The sequence below is a fragment of the Apostichopus japonicus genome, chromosome 9, assembly GCF_037975245.1.
Source record: "Apostichopus japonicus isolate 1M-3 chromosome 9, ASM3797524v1, whole genome shotgun sequence".
Lineage (NCBI taxonomy): Eukaryota > Metazoa > Echinodermata > Holothuroidea > Aspidochirotida > Stichopodidae > Apostichopus > Apostichopus japonicus.
In genome coordinates this window covers 33,817,412-33,840,529 of record NC_092569.1, presented here as the reverse complement: position 1 = coordinate 33,840,529, position 23,118 = coordinate 33,817,412, and the positions used below count along the sequence as shown (strand labels likewise).

General features: G+C 37.6%; 1 protein-coding gene across 2 annotated transcripts in view; it reads right to left on the bottom strand.

The window, feature by feature from the left end:
• Nucleotides 1-23,118, bottom strand: part of LOC139973233 (uncharacterized) — a 73,967-nt gene that overhangs the window by 26,393 nt on the left and 24,456 nt on the right. The window contains exons 1-9 of one of the 2 annotated variants that reach the window (XM_071979768.1): nt 16,712-17,017; nt 12,549-12,619; nt 5,553-5,612; nt 4,564-4,696; nt 3,748-3,957; nt 2,984-3,167; nt 2,240-2,311; nt 1,663-1,692; nt 409-465 (exon numbers count right to left, since the gene is read on the bottom strand). In XM_071979768.1, the coding sequence (XP_071835869.1) occupies nt 409-465; nt 1,663-1,692; nt 2,240-2,311; nt 2,984-3,167; nt 3,748-3,957; nt 4,564-4,696; nt 5,553-5,612; nt 12,549-12,619; nt 16,712-16,863 (969 nt within the window). In that variant the 5' untranslated portion in view covers nt 16,864-17,017. Of the gene's footprint in view, nt 1-408; nt 466-1,662; nt 1,693-2,239; nt 2,312-2,983; nt 3,168-3,747; nt 3,958-4,563; nt 4,697-5,552; nt 5,613-12,548; nt 12,620-16,711; nt 17,018-23,118 lie in introns of those variants that run through there. The other variant, XM_071979769.1, reaches the window with a different exon arrangement.

Sequence of the window (23,118 nt, the reverse complement as noted above, 5' to 3'; positions counted from 1 at the left end):
ATCTGTTGCATGAGTGCATTTTATCCATCTTAATATAATATGTTGTATAAAGCAAATAATGAATGGTTTCCATTCGTGCAATAGTGCAAATATTTCATGAGTTGAAAGATGTCATTTGTTCCATTCAACTCGGTTGCGCCTCGTTGAATGGAACATTCCATCTTTCAACTCATGAAATATTTGCACTATTGCACTCATAACCATTCATTATTTGTATACTGTACTATATGGAGAATTCGATTATGGATATTTAACCTATATCGATTATGAAACCCTTTGTGCAAACTGTGAGATGCTATAATACAATGCTATATGTAGTTGCCTGAAGAGGATGGATGCTGATTGGTTGATATTTTGATACGTCATTTGACGTTGTAAGTAGTAATACTGTGATTGGTTAAAACTTGCCTGTTCTCCTTTCTCTCCTTTCGGTCCTTCAGGACAAATCACTGGACATTGCTCAGGCTGTTATAATTATAAAGATAATAATAGAAACAGATGATAAAATGAATGTAGCAAATAATATATGTCAATTTGTTTATTATTTAAGATTCTTAGAAGAAGTGAACTTTCAACCGAAACATTTAGTGCTTCCGATACTTCACATAAGGCTACCAGCACTCACTAACTGTCTCCCTTTGATACCGTTTTTATCTTGGTGTGACTGTTACCAAGGTCATATTTACACCTAATTGGATATTCCTCAATCAAAAGTGAAAGATTTATGTCACCATAATCAATTCACTGCGTCTCGTTAGAGCATATACAAGTCTTTTAATCGTTTCATGCCCTAAAAGGTGTCCCACCAATGTAACGTATTATTTTGTTCCTTTCGAAGATCGTTTTGCCTAATCCGGCCCTTGCCAGAGGCTATTTTGGTTGAACTAAAGTTACATGTTTCTGGTAAACGTTCATTAATCTGTAAGGTATGGTTCAATGAGATTGTAAAAAAAATACCGACATAAAAAGTAACTGTTAAGTCTTGCAACAAAATAACAACAACTACATGAACAACATTCAGAGAGTAACCTTAAACTAACACAATCTTGTATTTGATTGTAATAGATATGTCTAAAAAGCAATAAGGTTATTATGCGTTTATTCCTGTGCAGGATGGGGGATGATCCCGTAGCCACAAATTGATTATTTTTCTATGACAGTATACTACTCCTAATTAGAACAGCTCTAGAAGCCTACCTTGTATTTCTGTATCTGTTGTTGTTGTTCAAGAAATGGCTCTATTACGTGTAAAGGTTCTGCGTTCAATGTAACTGGTCTGCTCAGTCTAGCAAACAGACCATACGGTCATACATAACTCAATAGAATATAACGAAATACTGTTATGGTCTGAAATGACACTTGTGCTAATTACAGAATCTGTCATGAACTATGGTAATGTATTGGTACTATGTTGGTTATACGAAGAGCATTGTTTGATTCAGTTATTTACAATGTATAGAATCATGAATTAATATCGACATTTAGGCCGGTATAGTGAGCAGCTGTGACGTCATCATCAATTGAACCTTAAAGGAGCATTCCAACCAATTGGTGAATATCATGAGAACACTCAATTTGTCAGGATTATTTAATTATTATAACATAATAATATCATGTTATACATTTTAACAAAACCAACTTTACAATGTTATTATGACTTACCTCTTCGGTTGGTTCAACGACTCTCTTTGGCTGTCGAACGAACGAAACGGAAAAATAAAACGTTTTGGTTTCCTTTTTGAAATAAGTATCAAAGGTGTTGTTGTTGTTATGTCTTGTCTTGCATTTGCAATTTTTTTTTTTTTATTAAAGTAACCATTGATTGAATTTACATTGTCATTTCAAAGATTGTTTGTTTCACTTCAAAACAGACGAGTTGGCTTGTTAATCATTGTTCAAAAACCAAATTATTGTTAACGTTGTACTGAAACATATTTACAATATTGAGAAGTCAAAGGTCGTCTGTGCTGCATTATAAAAGGCTATAATTGTCTTCAGAAGATTTCAAAAATTTCAAAATCACTTTCCTGACGAGTTTTATCCTTTACAAGTATATATTTTCTATTCACTTCAATGGATATATGTCTTTGATATGTGATAAAAATAGTCCTTTGTAACTGTCCTTATAGGTGTCATTGTCTCTGACCATTTGTGGATTTTTCAATTTTTTTTTTGGGGGGGGAGGGGAGGGGAGGAAGGAATGGGTAGATGGGAGGGGAAAAGAGGAGGGGGCACTTACTGGTAATTCCATGCAGTCATCTCCCAAAGGAAAGTCTGCGTCACAATGCATTATCATCCATTGCAGTTCAAACTAAATTAAAATAGGAGGGGAAAAAGGGAGAATTAATCAGTTCAAAAGTATATCATTTGATATCACGAAACTTATGACAGGAACTCGGCCATGTCGTGGGATACTAAAACTGAAATGCTTATAAAAAGAAATACGGTCCTCTCCATGCCCCAATACCCCTGTAGTACCCTGTACAAACAATTGTACTCCCCATGCACCAATACCCCTCCAATATCCTACACATACCATTGTCCTTGCAATTCACCAATACACCTCTAATACCCTACACATGTCATGGTCTTTCCAATACACCAATACCCCTCTCGTACCCTACACATACCATTTTCCTTGCAATGCACCAATACCCCTGTAATACCCTACACATGCAATTGTCCTGCCCATGCACGCATACCTCTGTAGGACCCTACACATACCATGTCCTCCCAATGCACCAATACCCCTCTCGTACCTTACACATACCATGTCCTCCCAATGCACCAATGCACCTATACCCCTCGTACCCTACACATACCATTGTCCTCCCCATGCACCAATAGTCCTCTCGTACCTTACACATACCATATCTTCTTAATGCACCAATACCCCTCTTGTACCCTACACATACCATTGTCCTCTTAATACACCCGAATCCCTCTCACTCCTCAATATAGGTTTCCTCTGGTCAATACTTACCGGTACAGGTTCATTCGTCAGCGATGTACGTCCAACTCGAACCATTCCTTGTATATCGACCACGCCTCTGTTTTGTATTCTGACTGTCGTAATATACTCACAATCTATAAATAAGTCTACACTGTTTTGGTGGATTCCAATCGCAAGCTTGTGCCATTCCTTGTCAAATAACACCTCAGATGGTCTGAAGAGAGAAGAATATGAATGATTGTCATATTTATGACTTAAGGAAACTGTTCAGAATGCTTTGACTTATCGTGAGTTAGTGGAATAAGGTGAGATAATGAGAGCAGTCGTGGAATCCAATGAGTTATGAGGAGCATTTCTCTTTGCCTATCATTGAGTCATTTCACAGGATCACAGTTTCGAAGCTTTTAGTGGCTGATCCGCTATTGTCTGGGTTTTTATATCATCATTTGATTATGAAAATCTCATACATTTTATACCCCTACATTTCAATAGAATTCTTTGAAGTTAACACAGGATTTCATTCAGAGACAAACTGATCATGTGTCAGCAGACAATCTTCACACATTTATCCATAAAGGTTTCTTCAAGTTGCAGCCAAGCAGTTTGTTTTCATATTTAATTTATCTCTCCACCTACCCCCTCCCACACACCCCCTCCCAACCTACCCCTCACTCTCTCTCTCTCTCTCTGACTAGTTCTCTATAAACTGGACCCTCCTCGCCTTTTGAAGTGATAATATATTTGTTGCGACCACGTTTCTTGTTGTAGACAAAGTTGTATTCCCCAATACTCACCTCAGATCGACTGACTGCACGTTACCGTTCGCATCGATAAACACAAATTTTAGTACTTTAGATTGTCCCTCCAGTCGAACAGCTAACTGTGGAACGCCGAATTGGTCTTGGACATCCCAGAGAAACCAATCCTGAGTTTGTGATTGACGAGTTACTCGAAACGTTGTGACCAATGCAAATTCAGTTGGAATCCCTTGTGGGAATAAAGATCTGTAAACAAGAGAATTATTACGTTCAATTAAATTAAGCATAGTTGTGCATATCGGTGCATATCGGTGCATGTCGGTGCACACTGGTGCATATCGGAGCATAATGATGCATATTGTTCAATATCGTTAAAACAGGATTTGTTATTCTTTGTCTTTAGCCAAATCGCACTAACTTGGAGATGCACAAGAAGCTGTTCAGCTCGTCAAAGATATGTGCATGATACTTGCGCTTACGCCACAAAGAGGTTGATTGTTTTAATTGATAATTGATCATGATGATTCATGAGTATAACATGCGCAAAGTTATATTTTACTTGGAATTAAAAACTTGACTAAACCATTATTCTTGTAATATGTCAGTATACATACTGACACTATCAGAGTTGGACTTGTATAGCTTATCCTTAATGATATTTGTTCGGATAGAATTCAATCAAACTCCTCCCACTACTGGAGGTGAGAACATTGATTCGTGATTTTCCCAGTTACATGATATGTGACGTCACAAATGTGATACAGACGTTTTGTATCACGTGACCTGACTTATAATATTACCTTAGCCGGAACTATAGATATATATGTTATGAGGTAGTGAAGGGATACTTACGCAGTGGATGCACTTATGTCGTGGCGTTTACCCAACCTATAGGCCGTTTGAAATTCGTTTGAACCCGTAATAACCTTCACAACATTCGACGAATCTATCTCGTCCAGACCAAACAATCTTATTACGTCCCAACCTTGTATAAGATAAAAGAAATGGTGTTGAATGTTATTGAAATGAATTAAATTGCATTGAAATGTTATTGATTAGAATGTGATTGCATCTTTGATTATATATGTTATTGATTAGTATGTTATTGAATTGAGTGTAATTACATTGATTGAACTGATTCAGAATTGTATTTGCATTATGTGATTTGACTCAAATAGCATAACAAAGCGCTTGTAAGACTACATTCTAATCAATAAAGCAAATATAATGTACTCAGTACGCGTTGTATGTACACGATGCTGCTGTACAAGCATATATAACCTCGTTATACGAAACAAGCTCATCCAAATCAATACACAGCCCTCGTTTATTAATAGTAAAACTTTCCCTTTATCAGCGTACATAGCAGGCGCGTAGCCAGGAATTTGCCAAGGGAGGGGCGAAACTGTAGATTCGACATTGCAAACTATCTAAGCGTAGCGCCACCATGAATAGCGCGAAGCGTACAAGAAAATTTTGGCTGAAAATGCCTCCCAGATCGCTGGAAATGGCACTTCCCAGGCCTTGTAAGTTGCATCTTAGCATTTTCTCTTCTGAAAATACTAGCGATATCATTAAAACATTAAAAAAATATATAAAAAATATGCTCAAGGGGGGTGGGGGCGGCTGCCCCCTTCGCCCCCCCCCCTTGGCTACGCGCCTGGTACATATCATCATTATTGTATACTAACGACTCACGTCATTGCAGAAGCCCATTCTTAGGACATATTTAAGATAATCAGCCTGGTTAGGGAAGGGGGTCCAAAAATGGGTGCCAGGGATGGGGTGATAGGGTGCAATCTGTCTTCCTTTTTTCTTTCCTTAAGAATTATAATTCTTACCTGGGAGATCATTCTCTGCCTGTTGTATTTCTTCCGGACATTCGATGATACCACTAGTTTCTGTTGGAAAATGAAAAACAGAAAAACTGACATGAAATAATACATTTAAAACGAAAACTGAAAATCATTATTCAAAATATTCCCTCTCAGTCTTTTAATTTTGCTCTTAGTCTTAGCTTTTTCCTTCTTCTTTCTCTCTCTCTCTTTTGTGCGGCTGATTTGTTTTCAGCCTGTGTTTGCGGCTATGGTACCATAGCCGCAAACACAGGCTGTGACGTCACCAAATGTATACTTATGTAAGCTTCGCCTTTAATACTATTGTCTTATATATATCGTCTGGTCGTGAGATATAGCGACTATACTTGTTGTTGTTGCATCCTGCCAATATCATTTGTGTCTCCCTGCAGAGTGCAGACTTACTGCCCATGCGCAGTCTCAGTGTAATTCTTACAGATGAATGCTTCCCAGTATACTGTTTTAAGCCTGCCAATAACCACAATGGACGCATGCAAGACAACACCGTACATATGTTGTTTTTTGGGGTTTTTTTGTTTTTGTGTAATCCAGTACTAGGAGGTCTCTGACTGATATATCATCTAAGTGACAACTTTAACCATAATGTCGCTAATTGACCCCATTTATCTATACAAAGGCTTTCTAAAAGTTTCATAACTATTTTAATTTCATATTTCAGAGAAGCCCTAGTCTCACCACTGATGATATCTGTCACTTGATGTCTATACGTGATTTCAGTACGTCACCGCCTAAAACTGTGCCATTGTGCTCAGCATGTACAATTCGTAATGAAAAGAAGGCCGTGTTATACCACAGAGATGAATTTAATTATGATAGCTAATCCTATAACCACCTGCGTAGTGAGGGGTCACTGTTTCTCTTAAAATATTTAACAAAACAAAAGACTTGTCCTTGGGACGTCCTTTCAAAAGAATGAAAACTCCCTGTTGCTAACGTCAGTTAATGTCGAAGATCTTTACCAAATTTGCTGTTCAACATCCAATAGACTTCTCTTGTCTTGCATGTGTCTAGTTGGACATATAGGCCTAAACGTTTATCAACAATGTTCTGTGAAATTACATGTATACGATAAACTGCTCTACGGTACTTTTATGACAAACCATAGGGTATATTTCGCGGAACTGCTGAAACACAAGTAATCGTCCGCAGAAGTTATGCTGTAGAGTCCAAAGGTATGTTTGTAAGTGAAATGTGAAGTTAACATCACTTTTTAAAACGCCTACGTCTGTGCTTGGAAGCCAATATCGGAAATTTCCTCTCTTTTTGCTTGCTCTTTTGATATTATCCAATACTAAAACAGTATCACAATTCATTGTACATTGTCTCCCTAATTTGCAGTTCACCTATGAAGAGGGAGTCCGAAAAATTACAAACAATTCGTAAGAATTTTCACATGTCATTAATACTACTATTAGAGATTGGCTGGGAGATAAAAATTTCAAAATTTAACGTAATGAATTCATTAAATGAGCTATGCTCACTGGATAACAATCCTGTGGACGAGAACGCAATACTATTGAAATTAACAACGTTATATGTATTATAGGTTTGGCGAAAAAATATATTTGAAAAAGGCTGCCAAATGTACAGAGCTGATATGGAATCGGGTGGGTGGGGAGGGGTGGGGAGGGGTGGGGTGGGTATGGGAATATTTTACACGAGGTACCCACTTATAACAGCAGCGCACTTAACTTTGCTGTTTAATTGTATTTCAGTGTTAAAGATGGAAAAATGCCAACTATTTACGTGATACTAAGATTTAATTACGAACAGATGATTGCATTTGAAGCTGTCTAAATGTGTAACGACATTTTGCAGTGACAGTTGGTTACTTGTCTTACAGGCCGTCGACCCACACCTCAAAGCTAGGGTCCATATCCTACCGCTGAAAATCCCCAATAGGAAGAGCAATACATCCTGACTTATAAAGACAAGTACCACGAAGAATTTGCGTTACTCTTTAAGGCAACCATTTACGTTTGGTCGACAATTAACCAAACAAGATGGCAGTTATCAAATTAATTAATCATCCTAGAATTTATTTTTACAAATTAATGTTACTGATGACCGAATGGTACAAATCCATTGAATCCCTAATTTCTTGTTGCCCTTGATACTATTCAAACCAGCATTTATCACTTGTAAAATATCTTCTTCTTTTCTTGAAAATATATCGGCATTTAGGCCGAATTCATTATTCAATATGCAAAATGTATAGTAAGGTTCATGGACTAGATTGTAATGTGATTCTACAGTACCGACAAAAAAAAAAAACATGAAAGATAATACTATAAATCAAGAAACATATATACAATTGTTCTAACTCTTCAATTTTAGATATGTTACCTTCGTTAATATAGACCCACGGACATATTGTTCCCCACTTGTTCGCTGCACATATTTTCTTTATATGTTCCAGACAGCTTTACATTACGAAGACGATGTTTTGATCTCGTTAACTTCTAAAACGAAATTGGCCGTGGACCGCGTTCCCAAAATACCTCCTGAGACTTATGTGTATGTTCCAAATAATCGATCAAAAATGATGGGGTAGTTGTAAATCAAATCAGGACGGTAAATGTCAGCAACGTCAAAATATTGTCTGCCAATCTCACACTTGGGCAAATAAGTAAACAATTTTGACGAGAAATCAAATATACATTCATTTTGATACCATGCATGGCCCATAGACCTCCAGGGGTAGTATATTTATGAAGGCAAGCTTCGTCAGTTATCAAGAGGCATTTGAAGTTATTTCTAGCTATATATACAGTCCTTAAAATTTGACAGTAGTTTGTCTTCTCAAAACATCAGAAAGATCATCCAATGATATAATCCAGATATAGGAACATGCTATCAACATTGATTGGAATTGGAAAGGCAAATACGTTACGCAAAAAATAGGCTGTAGATGGGTTTTGAGTAATAATATTGTGCATTGTGTTAACTTAAAACCCCCAAAGCAGGAACCTAACTAGAGCGTAAATTGCTACCGGTTCATATATCCAGAATGCAGTGATGTTACCATGAAACTTTGGAAAAGGCGGCGCATTTGGCGCCTGAGACGAAGCTAGCACCTTTCCCACGCCAGTGGGAAAAGTCCGGATTCGCCTTAGCAACCGGCCACGTTTTTTTAAGCCAATCCGCCACTGACCTGAAATAGGATTCCTGGATACAGTTTATGTATCATGTGCGACCCTTAATTGGTGGCGTTGCTTATTTTGTCATAAGGTTGGGTACAAGAAATGGTTTGTCTGAGACCAAATCTTGACTTAAGAATCGGGCGGTTTAGTTATTTTCATTCAAAACATTAAAAATTTAGATATCACGACCTACTTATGTTTTATTTACTCAAGTTGTTGAGTACGTTGAATATATAGTAATACCTTAACTTATAAAACTCCAAAAACAGACGTGTGTGAATGTGCATGTGTATTTGCGTTTGTGTGTTTGTTTTCAGGTATACGGATCCAAATTTAGGTATACACCCTCGAGATATGAAACAGGAAATTGAAAAATCCTGAAACAATAAACTACTAACATTCAACAAATTGTACAGGCGTCGGAAGTTGCCTTATGATAACTCCTCCAGGGAAATAAAAACAAGTCACTAATATATGAATGAAATAGGCCTGTCGAATTCAGAATGGAATTATAATTCATTAGGAGGAGATGAAGGGAGACTGATATCTAAAGCGGCCGTTTGGGACTTAAGACCCCCTACATCAGCTTTGAGAACACCTTGTCTGGAAAGTTTGATATGTGTCATTATAATGGAAGTTGGTTGCAGATGGCAGTTATAGACATTCAATAATGGTAGCAGGGTTGCGGTGACGCTGTTTTTGAGCAATCAATGTTGTCAGGCACTTTTCGAAAACTTGTTTTGCTTCGTTTCGTTTCGCTTTGCTTTTTTTTCGTCTTGTCTTGATTATCTTCGTTCGTTCCGTTCCGTATTGTTTCGTATTGTTTTGTTTCGTTTCGCTTTGCTTTTTTTGTCTTGTCTTGTCTTGTCTTGTCTTGTCTTGTTTGGTTTCGTATTGTTTTGTTTCTTTTTGCTTTGCTTTTTTTGTCTTGTCTTGTCTTGTCTTGTTTGGTTTCGTATTGTTTGGTTTGGTTTCGCTTTGCTTTTTTTGTCTTGTCTTGTCTTGTTTGGTTTCGTATTGTTTTGTTTCTTTTTGCTTTGTTTTTTTTTTGTCTTGTCTTGTCTTGTTTGGTTTCTTATTGTTTTGTTTCTTTCCGCTTTGCTTTTTTTTGTCTTGTCTTGTCTTGTTTATTTACGTTTCGTTTCGTTTCGTTTCGCTTTGCTTGTCTTGTATTGTCTTGTTTGGTTTCTTTTTGTTTTGTGTCGTTTCGTTTCGTTTCGCTTTGCTTTTTTTCGTCTTATCTTGATTATCTTCGTTTCGTTCCGTTCCGTATTGTTTCGTATTGTTTTGTTTCTTTTCGCTTTGCTTTTGTTTGCCTTGTCTTGTCTTGTTTGGTTCGTTTTGTTTTGTTTCCCTTCGTTTCGTTTCGCTTTGCATTTTTTTGTCTTCTCTTGTTTCGTTTCGTTTTGTATTGTTTCTTTCTCTTTTTTTTCGTTTCGTTTCCCTTCGTATCGTTTCGTTTTGTTACGTTTAGTTTGTAGAACAAGGTTTACATTCGGTTTACCATACAGACATTAAATAACCATATACTTTCCCCTTTCTATCACGTCCTTCATCACTTCCGGGGTTAATCAACAATAAGAATGTCGATCTATTCTGAATCAATCGAAGTAAGTGAAATTTTCTTTAAATGTGAACAGATATGTTGTTTAATATTCGGTCTCGATCCCATGATAACCTTATCTCCTTTCTTTTACACACAGATTCCTTCCATAAGCGTATTTAGCCTTAACACATAAACGGCCAGCACATGAATAATCCACTATATACTAAACCGTAGAAACCGCTCGTGTCGCTCACTGCCGCACGTTTAGTATAAGAATCTTACACTTGACTTTGATAACATTTATGCAGTTAATTTACGATCAAACATTTAACATTGCTTGTAAGCTATGTCATATTCGGTTTGAATTTATTTACGTTTCTGTTATTGTTATTTGGCCTGTATGACACCATAGTTTATCACTGATCGGCTTCAGTACGACATACCAACATGTTAAATTATCCCCAGTAAAAGTTCAAATCAAAGAAGATAAAATCCCACTAATGTCTTGTCTTCTCGGTAAGTTACACCTATACAAAATGTTCACGAAGCGTCTGGCGCGAAAGCCTTATCCTCGCCATGAAGACTGTCACATCCACTGTTTACCCACTTGAATAAGAATTTGTTTAATCGATCGCGAAATATTCTTCTCCTCGTGTGCAACCATCACCTGTCAAACATTCCTTAATCAAGTACATATTTTATAAATATTAACTCCAGTAATTGTTGGTAACTGCAGCAACGAATGAAATCCATTGAGTCTGGGTGGGTATATAGTGTTACTATAGCAACAAATCTAACGCTGAACTATATATATGTAAGAATGATGGTGATGTTACTGGTAAGTACGTATGCTGCCCATTTGCTCAACCATCACCCCTCACCCCTCTCCCTCCCTCCCCACCCACCCCTCCCCACCCTCCCCACCCACCCCTCCCCTCCCCACCCCTCCCCACCCCTCCCACTCCCCTCCTTCCCCCTTCCACTCCCCTCCCCACCCCTCCCCACCCCTCCCACTCCCCTCCTCCTTCCCCCTTCCACTCCCCTCCCCACCCCTCCTGAAGGCGCTTATCGTTGAAGCAAAATACTCGAAAATCTTAAATATATTTGACTAAATACTGTCATGCATGATTACAGGGAAAATTAGGTTCTTTTTAACATCGTATACTACCGGTAAGTATCTATTCGACGTGTACCATACTATATCATACATATCATACACATATACTTATGACCATATCTTGCTAATGACAGCCGTAGGTTACGGAAATGTCGCACGCCCGTCCATTTTACTGGGGAAAATAACTCGCGGTAAGACATTAACAAACTTGAGAAAAAACAACAGTGTCAGTTATTTTGTGTTTTTTCTTCTTTAAATCGAATCAATATCTCTTTCTTGGAGGCTGGCATTCTGCGACACAGGTGGTGGTGGTTGTATTTTATAGGTTGTTTGCTAACAGGAACTCAAAAATCGATGGAATGTGTGTTCCAAATAAGCTCTGTTATCACTTATTCATATCCCTGATTTGTTTGGAAGTTATTTTCATAGAAAAAACAGCACGAACTGGCGACGGGGAATGATTCGGGTCAAAGGTCACTCGAGCAAAACCTGATGACACTTAGTAATTTCTTTCAATTGTCATTTCAGTTTGACGATAAGCATACTTGATATAATTTGTCGTGTTTTGGCTGAGCTTAAAATAAAGAAAGAACTTCCATAAATTCGTAATCACGTCAAGGTGATGTTTATTTATATATAGAAATAACTTTGTAAATCTGAAGCAGAGATTGTCAATCAGTTCCATGTGGAATGTAGCATACTTAGACCACAGTGAGCCTACTGGGGGGGGGGGGGGGAAGGGGTAGCGGAACATCGGATTGAAACACCTCCCAAACTCCACGCCACTGCTGGTTACCAACAATCACAACACAATACAAATTAAGGCATGCGTACGGACCAACGTATTGCAAATTGTCACGATGGTAGTGATTTGTTTTACATTTTTGTAAGCAATTTCTAAAACTTGTGCCCTGGCCGAATCGAAGCTTTTCCCCCCACATATTTCATGATTTGAAAGGCATTTAGCCATTCAATCGCATAGGTCAAGTAAGGTCATGAGAATTGTCTTCCTTTGTTTAGTATCCACTACGACGTCACGTTGCGCACAGACGCAGTTCGAAAGAATGAATTAGTTTCGTAAAACATTGTATGGATTTAGACATCTATATAACAGACTATGAAATAATGAATAGAGAACAGTGTATGGTACTTACGTGCTACTGTAGATTTAACGATGAAAGAAATTAGTAGGAGTTGGAACAGTCTTAGAAGTACACAGCACCGCCTGTCAGAAAAACAGAGAGAAAAATGAGAGTTTATTATATTTATAAACGTTTGTTTGTTTGTGATTTTCTGATTGTCTTCCATCAGGATAAACTTGCCCACCAGTTCTGGGAACTTTGAAGCAAATAGTACGAAAGATTAAGGAAGACTGTTAATTGACTTAAATAACTTACCAATTATGGAAATAAATAATTTTGCTTACGTAAAGTATGAAAATTCTACTTCAAGTTCCTGATAATATTACCCCAACCCGCACCAAATCTTTGAGCAGGTTAAATTTGAGAATAGATTTCAAAAAGAACTTAACTGGGGGTCTAAATTTCTATACTGTTTCCCAGGGCAATCTAAAGGAAAGTTACAGGTATCATATATAGTTATAGTAGTAATGTCTTAGTGAGGACAAAATGAATTGAGAGAAGTAGTAACATAGTTGTGGAAATTCAAAATGGAATAAAAATTCTAGTATATTTGGGGTTAAATTGAAGACTTTTAGTTTATATATGAACTATGGTAGTTTACGGGGTATCTGTGAACACCCAGGAGTTCTTCACGGTCTAAGAAAGATTGGTCAAACCAGTAGGCCTAATTAACATGATCACTTTATGACGATAAATCTATCCGAGCAAAATATGCTAATTAGGGAAGGATGGGGGTGGGGGTGAGGCAGAAATCAGATCAATGTTACCTGGTTTAGAAAGCATGGTACAACGTATAACATTGGGGACCATGGTACACCCCTCCCCACCCCCCCCCCCCCTTCCCACCGAAGTCGCTTTTCCTTGATAATAATCACATGTCTGAACATGAATATACCAAACAGGCCTCAATCGTTCCTTGTCACAGATTACGTAATGGCGAGATTATATTTTTGTTAAACTTTACAAGTTGCATTTGCATATTTGTTGTTGCAATTTCCCTGATGCAGCCTATGCTGCGTGAAGGCTAACTACTGCAGAGGGAGAGAGCGATAGCCCATCAAGAGCATTAGGAAGTTCCCGGCACGTATATCAAGGTTGTAGGCGACTCAGAATTCTCGCGACAGACTGCAAAACCCCAAGCTTATACGCAGTGTCAACATATTGACAAGATTTAAAGCCTACACTCTATAGAGTGTAAGCTTTAAATCTTGTAAATATCAGAAGGTGACCTGCAGGTTGATTTTAACACCTTGCAATTAGGACAAATATAGGATAGAATGAAAGTTATTTTGCTGCTCTCTTCCGGTGGCAGATAGTTAACACGAGGGGACTGCCATCCTAGTTTGTAAAGGCATAAAATGATTCATGAACCTATATGCGTTTATGCATGATTTTTAATTGATTCGCGTCTAAGACTAAAAAGCGATTTTCCAAACCAGAAGTAACCAGTTACGCTACTTCGATTTCCTTCGATGATCTAAATAAATCTCACAAAATAAAATATAAAAAATTACATCCGAATTGAGCATGGAAACTGTACCGATGCATGCATACTTGTGCATAGTACGTATTTCCTTGACCTATACAGAATCCATAAACAAACTACGGTAGATCAATCGCTCTTGCGATACAACATACCCTACCTTAACGCCGTCTAAGTGCATAGACTTCAATGGAACTGAGCGAAAATATCTACAACTTACCAAATTCGAGATTGAACATACCAAGAAATACAAATATAAGTCAATACAAATCTGAAATAGGAGTTTTTCGATCATTCAGAGTTAAAATGGAAACACTAATAATTATAATTGTCAAGTGTTCCCCATGGCTATTCGACAAATTAGTGGGCAATTGGGACTGACTATATGCAAGTACCCCACATGGACTAATTTCAGCGGTTATCCCCTGCTAATCTGACCTATACTCATAAACAAAATATATCTTTTAAAGTACATATCACATGATCACTGCAACAAAAAGTGGAACATTAAAAATTCTCCCTGCGGACATTTTCGGAAAGATATATATAGTATAGCATAACGACCGTTAAGGGAGGCAAAGTAGGATTTGATAATATTGATATTACGATACATGGGAGACGCATGAAGTATATGATACAGCCATGATATGTGAAGAATAGTTTGCATGTTATACACAATACCCATAATTCAATAATTTACATCGTAGAGAATAGCAAAATAACAATAAAAGGATACATCTACAAATGAAAACCAGTGCATACTTTATGTTTGTGTGGGCATTGGGGGTCAGGGTGGGAGGGGGAGTGGGTAAAAGCTTATAGTATTTCTTATATTTTCATGACAAAAATCTTATTCAACTGGCAGCGGTGGGATTCGAACCCACGCCATCGAAATGACTGGTGCCTTAAACCAGCGCCTTAGACCACTCGGCCAGGCTACTTTGCATAGTTAATGCGTTTTGCAATCAAGGTATATCATGTATCATAGAATACATTTGGCTTTCCCGTGGCAACTCAAAGGATATAACACGGATCAAAAAATATAAAACATTTATACAAAAAGAAAACACGTTGAAACGTACAAGTGACGCTCTACTGGAAGGAATGGAATTCGATCCAGCGTGATCATATTAAACTGAGTCCTTTCGCCCGCTGCTTAGAGAACTCGTCCACGCTACTATATCATAATGGGCCTACATACTGTTTTGACTATCGAGTGCAATAAGCTCGCTCGATATTTTTGAAATTTGATGTATACACATTAGTCATTCCGTTAAATATGTTAAGTTCTAGTTTGCGTTTTCTGTATAATGTTCCATTTCTGTGTCCAAAAACAAAGCAAACACAAGGTCCCATTACTGTTAATATGACAGTACAGTCTAAACTGAAATACAATGAATTGTTTCGCCAGTACTTTTGATGGTCAAACTGGCTGTAGAAGCAAAAATGAATTTCACTTGAAAATTATTTGTATAAATTAAAATTTCTATTAATGCAAAATGGGAAAATGGTTGATGATGTTTGATTACATCGTTTCTTTAAATTTAATACACGATATTGCATTTGGCTATACTCGTAATACAAGTCGTTAATATTATCCGTAGAGCTAAAATGTAACATATCGAAGGGTTTTGATATCAAGGTACAGCACAAATTGTCACGAACGGCGTTCCTCAAATAACAGAGACGATCACAGCTCATTTGGGTTTTTCAGTAAGGCCTCATTGCCGTTGAAATTCAAACGGCGCGAAACATTGGTGTTGTGCCAGTTAACGTTGACTTATTGAAATGTTTTCGTTATTTATCATGACTATAGAAGCAAACCATGACCTTCAAATGACCTTAAAGTCACACAGCCGCATCGGTGGCACCAAACGTAATATTTGGTGTCTCTTAAAGAAGTATAATGGACTGAGAGCACAAATCAAAACTTTGAGAAACGATCTATAATTAAAGTTATTATTAATTTGTTTTTCTTCTATAATTGTTCTTGTTAGCTGAAATCCTAAGCTTCAATTCTAACCGCTGACGCATTGTACTGAGTATTTTATATGAGTGCGCGTCACTGTACATGGACACCAGGACGAATGTTTGTAATAGAGAGTGAGGGAGGGGGGGGGGGTTAGACCAATGTTAGTGTTGAAATTATCATACAATCAAAGATCAATTTTACTGTATCGTTGATAACTTTAAGGTGACGCCGTGACGTCACACCCAAAATGCCATATCCAATATGCTTGACGTCACAATATGTTGCCAGCCACCAGACCAGTCTGCACTTAGTAATATTACACAACTTCCAGAGGGTTTTGGCAGACATGGATGATGCACCACTGCATACCGCCCAGTGCACAGTACGGATATGATCTCAGCTTGAGGAAAAGCGTACTAATATATTGGCGGGTGTACCATCTGTAAGTCCTTCATTACAATCCCCTGTACCGGGGGGCTACTTTTGTCAGTTAGGCTGTAGCCTATCTGCCAAGGTAAAGACGTATACAGTTTATTCGCATATAAGCTAGCTATAGGCTCAAACAAAATTAGAAAACGATAACCCAAAAAATAAATGACTCACAACTCACTGGTGGAACCCTCAACTTCCAACAAAAAATAAAACTGATAATCTTGAAAACGATATGCAAATATTTCTATAATATTTAATAGGCCTAGTATGTAAAGATGGAAAACATGCCTTTGTGAACGTTTTCGTCGAAGAAATCGCCAGTAAACCTTCTCTTTTCTACTAGGAAGAAGACTAGAATATCTGCGTATCCTCGCCGATTCGTGTAGTAATTGTTCTACGAAATGTATTCTTTGTAACTCCATAACGAAATATTCGAACATAAAAGGTACCGTTAAACGTTTCAAACATAAAACCAATCGAGTTTCTCCGGCAAAGTGTGGAAATAGAGCAAAACTGCCATAGATATGAATATCGCCACTGTATAGGTGTAGGGTAAAATGACGTCCAGTGGTAAAGACCACAATAGCAGCTTTACAAATGTTCATACAACTATACCCGACTATTTGTTTTACGGTCTCTAACGAACAGACGGAGGCCATGCATTCTATTAGAAGGCACGAGATTGGCTGAACAGTTAGCTAAATGAATTACAATAGAAGCGATCAGCAAATCACCGGCGACGACACATGTATTTGATATAGGATCCCTAAATGTTATCACGTGTTTACTATATAACATTTGACTAACCTTCCGTGTAATAATCTCTCTTTTATTCCGTAAAGATTTGGAAAGCATACTTATATAGTATGTACTTGCCAAAAGTTAATTAGTTTGTTTGGTATAATAAAAGAACCACCGTATATACACGCATCTAGAAGTGTACATTCTGTTTGCGGGCTTGATGTTCAAAGGGAATTGGAATAATGCCATATTGATCGGTCTAGCATGGAAGCATATGTATATATATTATTGAACTTAAATACTACATAAGGCAAACATATTTAGAATCAATGGAATTAAGTCGTATCGCGAATTCCGTTTTTATTTGGTGTGAATGTATCCGGGCGGGACTGTCTCAATTTAGTGCATTACATTTTTTTTTTGTAGCTACAAATCTGTGCAATTAAGATGAAGACACGTTTGTAACTATAACGAACATTGGCCTTACGTTCATCATTGACGTATCTTATTTAAACATAACAATAATAATAATAATAATAATAATAATAATAATAATAATAATAATAATAATAATAATAATAATAATAATAATAATAATAATAATAATAATAATAATAATAATAATAATAATAATAATAATAATAATAATAATAATAATAATAATAATAATAATAATAATAATAATAATAATAATAATAATAATAATAATAATAATAATAATAATAATAATAATAATAATAATAATAATAATAATAATAATAATAATAATAATAATAATAATAATAATAATAATAATAATAATAATAATAATAATAATAATAATAATAATAATAATAATAATAATAATAATAATAATAATAATAATAATAATAATAATAATAATAATAATAATAATAATAATAATAATAATAATAATAATAATAATAATAATAATAATAATAATAATAATAATAATAATAATAATAATAATAATAAAAAACTTTGTGCGGTTAGGGGAAGGGATAGGGGGGGCAAGACGGACCATGGGGGTACTTAGCGGTCGGGCGATCTAGCTGTGCGCGAAAGCCCATGACAATTGGGGGCCTACCAGCTTCCATGGCCTCCACTTTCAAACCCGACATTAAGTACGCATGCGTATAAGGTTCATAAAAACACCGTGGGCCTTATCCAATGTCAGATAGGTTTCATTCAGAAGTGGGTTAAATCTTGACATTTTGTGTTAGGAGGTGGAGTGGGGTCTAGGAACCCCTCACCTTTTTGGTTCCAGGGTAGGTTGTTGGTTTAGAGGGACGCGAAGACTATTCTCAAGTCCCCAGGGGTCCACACCATCGTTAGTCCGCAATTGGACCGACGGGTAAAAAATGTAGCTGGAAACTGGTAGCTGTCACTTGCTATATATAAAAACACGAGTTCAGCAAAGCTAAACTGGGCTTATATTATCTTAATGATTGTCTTTATTCATAATGGTCCTCATAAAAATCTACCGAACTCATTACAGACTTCGTTTGATTTAACCATGGCCAGGGGCGTATCCAGGATTTTCCAATAGGGGGGGCGCCAGGCATGAATGATCGCCGTCCCGGGGGATGGGTCTAAGGGGAGGGGTGTACAATTTTTGCTTTCAAAGAAGCGCTGAAATGCAAAATGGTGTCATATGCATGGGCGGCGATCCGTACTTCCGAGTGGGGGGGGGGGATATGACCTTGTTGACTATCTAAGCGTAGCGCCACCATGAATTGGCACGAAGCGTACGAGAAAATTTTGGGATTAACAAACCCTCTAGATGGCCGGAAACGGCACTTCCCGAGGTTTCCAAGCGGCATATACCCAACTTTAAAATAGGGATGTCATGTCCGAAATATCTCATAATCAGGATCCAAAATACTTTTTTTTTTTAATTTCGGGTGTTATTTTGGGAAAATTGCCCCTGTCAATCTTGTTTCAGGCGCAACGTTAGAATGTTCGAGAGCTCTGTTATATTATTCGATGAAGAAAATGGCCTCATGCAGTCTATTATAGGCCTATACACATGCAATACACAATTACACATAGTTACATTCCTAGGTACCGATTGCTAGGGCATCCAGGTGAAACGTGTATTAAGCATTACCCTGGTTACATGAGATTCTCAGCTGTTCGAGGGAACATGTACGTGTGTAGGCCTACTATAGGGCCTATATGAATACTATGAGGGTGCATATATGTATTATATCAATACCGTGGGCGCAATAATACATTTTGTTGTTATAGGGCCAATGAAGCCTACAGTCAACTATTTTTGCTTTATAAAGACGCTTTATTTGAAAAGATCGCACTGCGTTTATGGTAGGCGAGAAATGAAGCTAAAAAAGAGCCGTACATTAACGAAGATGCATAAATGTAGGCATGAAAATATTCTTATCCCTGGCATTTGGTGGGGGGGGGGATATGGTGCATTACATCCCCTCCACCCATTTTCATGGGGGGATATATCCCCCCTCCACCCAGGATCGCCGCCCATGGCCATATGTGATCCATTTTTCGACCTTAATAATAAGCAACATTTCCAGTAAATATGGACACAAAATGCACAATTTAGTATGGCTGGCATGTCATTTAGTGTTTATAGTGATAATACAAACACAATTACCATCTATGTTTCTAAAACTATTATGCCGCCGAACTTCGCCAGAACCTTTTTTTGGCAAACAAAAAATAAAGCATACGGGAGGGGGGGGGGGGTTGAGCGATCACCGACATCTCATCAATTTTTTTTTTTTTTTTTTTTTTTTTTTTGCTAAACTTTTTTTTTTTTTGGTGACGGCCAATAGGGGGGGGCGCGCGCCTGTTGCGCCCCCCCTGGATACGCCCCTGATGGCGGGCGGTGTTTCGCCACCGACTCACTGCTTTAACTGTTTACCGTTATACCCTCCCCGCTCCCTTCTACACATACTGTTGTCTTCGCTTCGATCGGAGGCTGACTCCGAATACCAATGAGTTTGTCACTCTACCCTGCACCTTTCGTCACATGTAATGGTTTGTTTCCTACGATGAAACAATTAACTTGAAGCGTGCAAATATATTTCCTAAGTATCGCGATCAATCTGACAGTTTGTGCATATCGATTACACGAGTGACAGAATGAAACGATAATAAAACAGAGGGCAGCGAATAATCCGGTTGTTATGGCATGAATTGTTATATGACATGGTAGCCTATAGTCTATACACAATATCAAGAACCGTGTATCCATGAATACAGGGGCGCAGGGGGCCATAGCAAGAGGATAATAAGTAATTAACCCCTCACTCTCACTAATAATTTGATGAAACATAAACATAAATATAGAATGAAGGCATGTGAAAGAAAGAAGTGAATTCCCAAGAAATTTAAAAGAGTTTTTGTTACATATGTATTTAATTGAAACCGCTACGATCGAGTAAGAAATATCTTAAATTGCTGAAGGTTCCTCCCTTGTTGATCGCATGGACTCCAACCAAACACGCCCCCGACCACCCCACACCCCCCCCCCCCCTCCGCAAACACACCCATCAGATATAATATATCCTTCTAAGCCTCTGGTATTCGCATGGATCAACAGTGAACGAAGATACTCGTAAATGCACATTGTGGCGTTTAGGCAAAGTAACGATATATATATATGGGTGGGGTGGGGGGGGGGTGTATTTCTGATGCAATTGACCCTAACATCCATGATATTGTCGTTCTTGCATGCGAATAATAGTTATAATTAGAAAGGATATCCAGGCAACGGAATTATAAAAATCCAATGTTATTATTATTCACATTCTGAATAATGTTCATTACAGATGAATAGACCTGTCGAGAGCGTTAGAGGAATACAGCCCCGGAATTAAGGGACAATAAGAATGTCGTGAAAAATATGCGATGGCAAATATTTCGGCTTAATATTATATTTGGTCATTTTCATCATATCATGAATATCGTGAATACTAGAATAACGGGCCCACCGGCCCGTTAATGTATTTATATCCTCTGGCCTTACTTGCCTCTTGACGCCACTTCCCGTGAGAGGTCAAGGAAGGCCATTATTTTGTTTTTCTTCTTTGGGTTGAGAAACGATACTAACCAACTGAATAGTGCCCCGGTTTTGGCGAGGCAGTTATTTTAGTAGTTTTTATGTAAGTTTATCTATTCTAGACATTTTAATAGAAACGTGGTTGTTTTCAATCATATCTTTTGAATACCGGAATATTGATGACACAATGTCTTATTTTTTGCTGATCTGCCAGGTGAGGAAATTAAGAGCCTGCACGTTTCGGTTAGAAATTCCTTCTTAACATTGAAGTTTTAGATTACTTTAGCCCGGCAGTGTCAGCTGGAACGTCCCAGGAAAGACAGAACACATGACAGTATGGTACATCAGCTATTTTTGCTGCTTCTTGAAATAAGAAGCGTCTGGTGTGGGTAAGCTAATCTCCTACGAAACTAATGTCCCGCAGAGAAAATGCGGGGGCAGACATAGCTGTAGTTCTGGCTAGGCAGTCGAACATAGCGACTAAACTATGTAATTTTGCATGTTATAATGTGCGAACATTACTGATGCTCTAACATAACTGAAACCTTAAGGCCTAACATTGAATGTTGAATTAGGTTATGGTAGTGATATCTCTTCAAGTGGTTCTGATAAGAAACCTGTAGCCTATCGTGTAGAGAGTGTGTAAAGTACAAGGTAGAGGTACATGCTTTGGATAGGTTGTACGGTTTAACTTCGTGTATATAAGGTCGGTAGTTTGTTAGTAGTATACCAAAGAAACCACTGTAAGGAAACAAGTAGCATACCGTAAGCAACCGCGTATGTATATTGTGAGCTGTCATATCGTACGGAGCACGTATTGTTTCTGTATAGGCCTAGGCCTATGCATGCACACAAGGTAGCATGTAGGTTATGATCAGTACCTTAAAGCACTGTCATCAAAACAACAATAACAATGACGACGACAACAATAAAACTACATGTTGCCTATCTTAGAAATATGAAGATCTGTATGTAGGCCTATACTATGAACTGTATTTTATGCAATTTATACTGGAATAAACGAAACGAAACGCATATTGCTGAAGAGCTGTGCGTAGGAATATACGCCTATAGCTGTAGAGCTGTATGTAGGCCTACGTATATTGCTGAAGAGTTGTATGTAGGCCTACGCCTATTGCTGAAGAGCTGTATGTATATAGGCCTACGCCTTTTGCTGAAGAGCTGTATGTAGGCCTACGTCTATAGCTGAAGAGCTGTATGTTGGCCTACGTATATTGCTGAATAGTGTATGTAGGCCTACGCCTATTGCTGAAGAGCTGTACATATGAAGGCCTACGCCTATTGTTGAAGAGCTGTTTGTAGGCCGACGCCTATTGTTGAAGAGCTGTATATAGGCCTACGCCTATTGTTGAAACCTATTTAACTGCAGGCCATGTATAGGTACAAACGAACTAATTGTTTTTCACTCTGGTAATTACTACTCAATTTCATAATTCCATCTTACTAGAAATAATGAGTTATTCAAATTAATAAAGAGCATTCTAGTGAAAATATCTACAGGTCCTATACCAACAAATGATTCAATGAGTTATCGGTTGCTAAGGAAAATTAAACACGTGATCAATTAATTGTAGGCCAACTCAATATTAACCTTTACATTCCTCTTTGTTATAAAAAAAACTATATGTAGGTTATACATGTTGGCCTAACCAAACTGTGTATTGCACAACAAAACACACGTTATTCAACCGCAACATATGGTTTCCATATATTACGGTTTTACACAGTCTCAATACAAAGTCAAGGCAAGCTGAACTTGCAATTTAAATCTCAGCACGACCCCGCAGCATCTAAACACCTGGAAAAACTGACCTTTGACCCATTACATCACATGTGGCAACCACTCGTGGGATATTTACTATTGTTGATATCTCTGTTGATACACAAGTCTTCA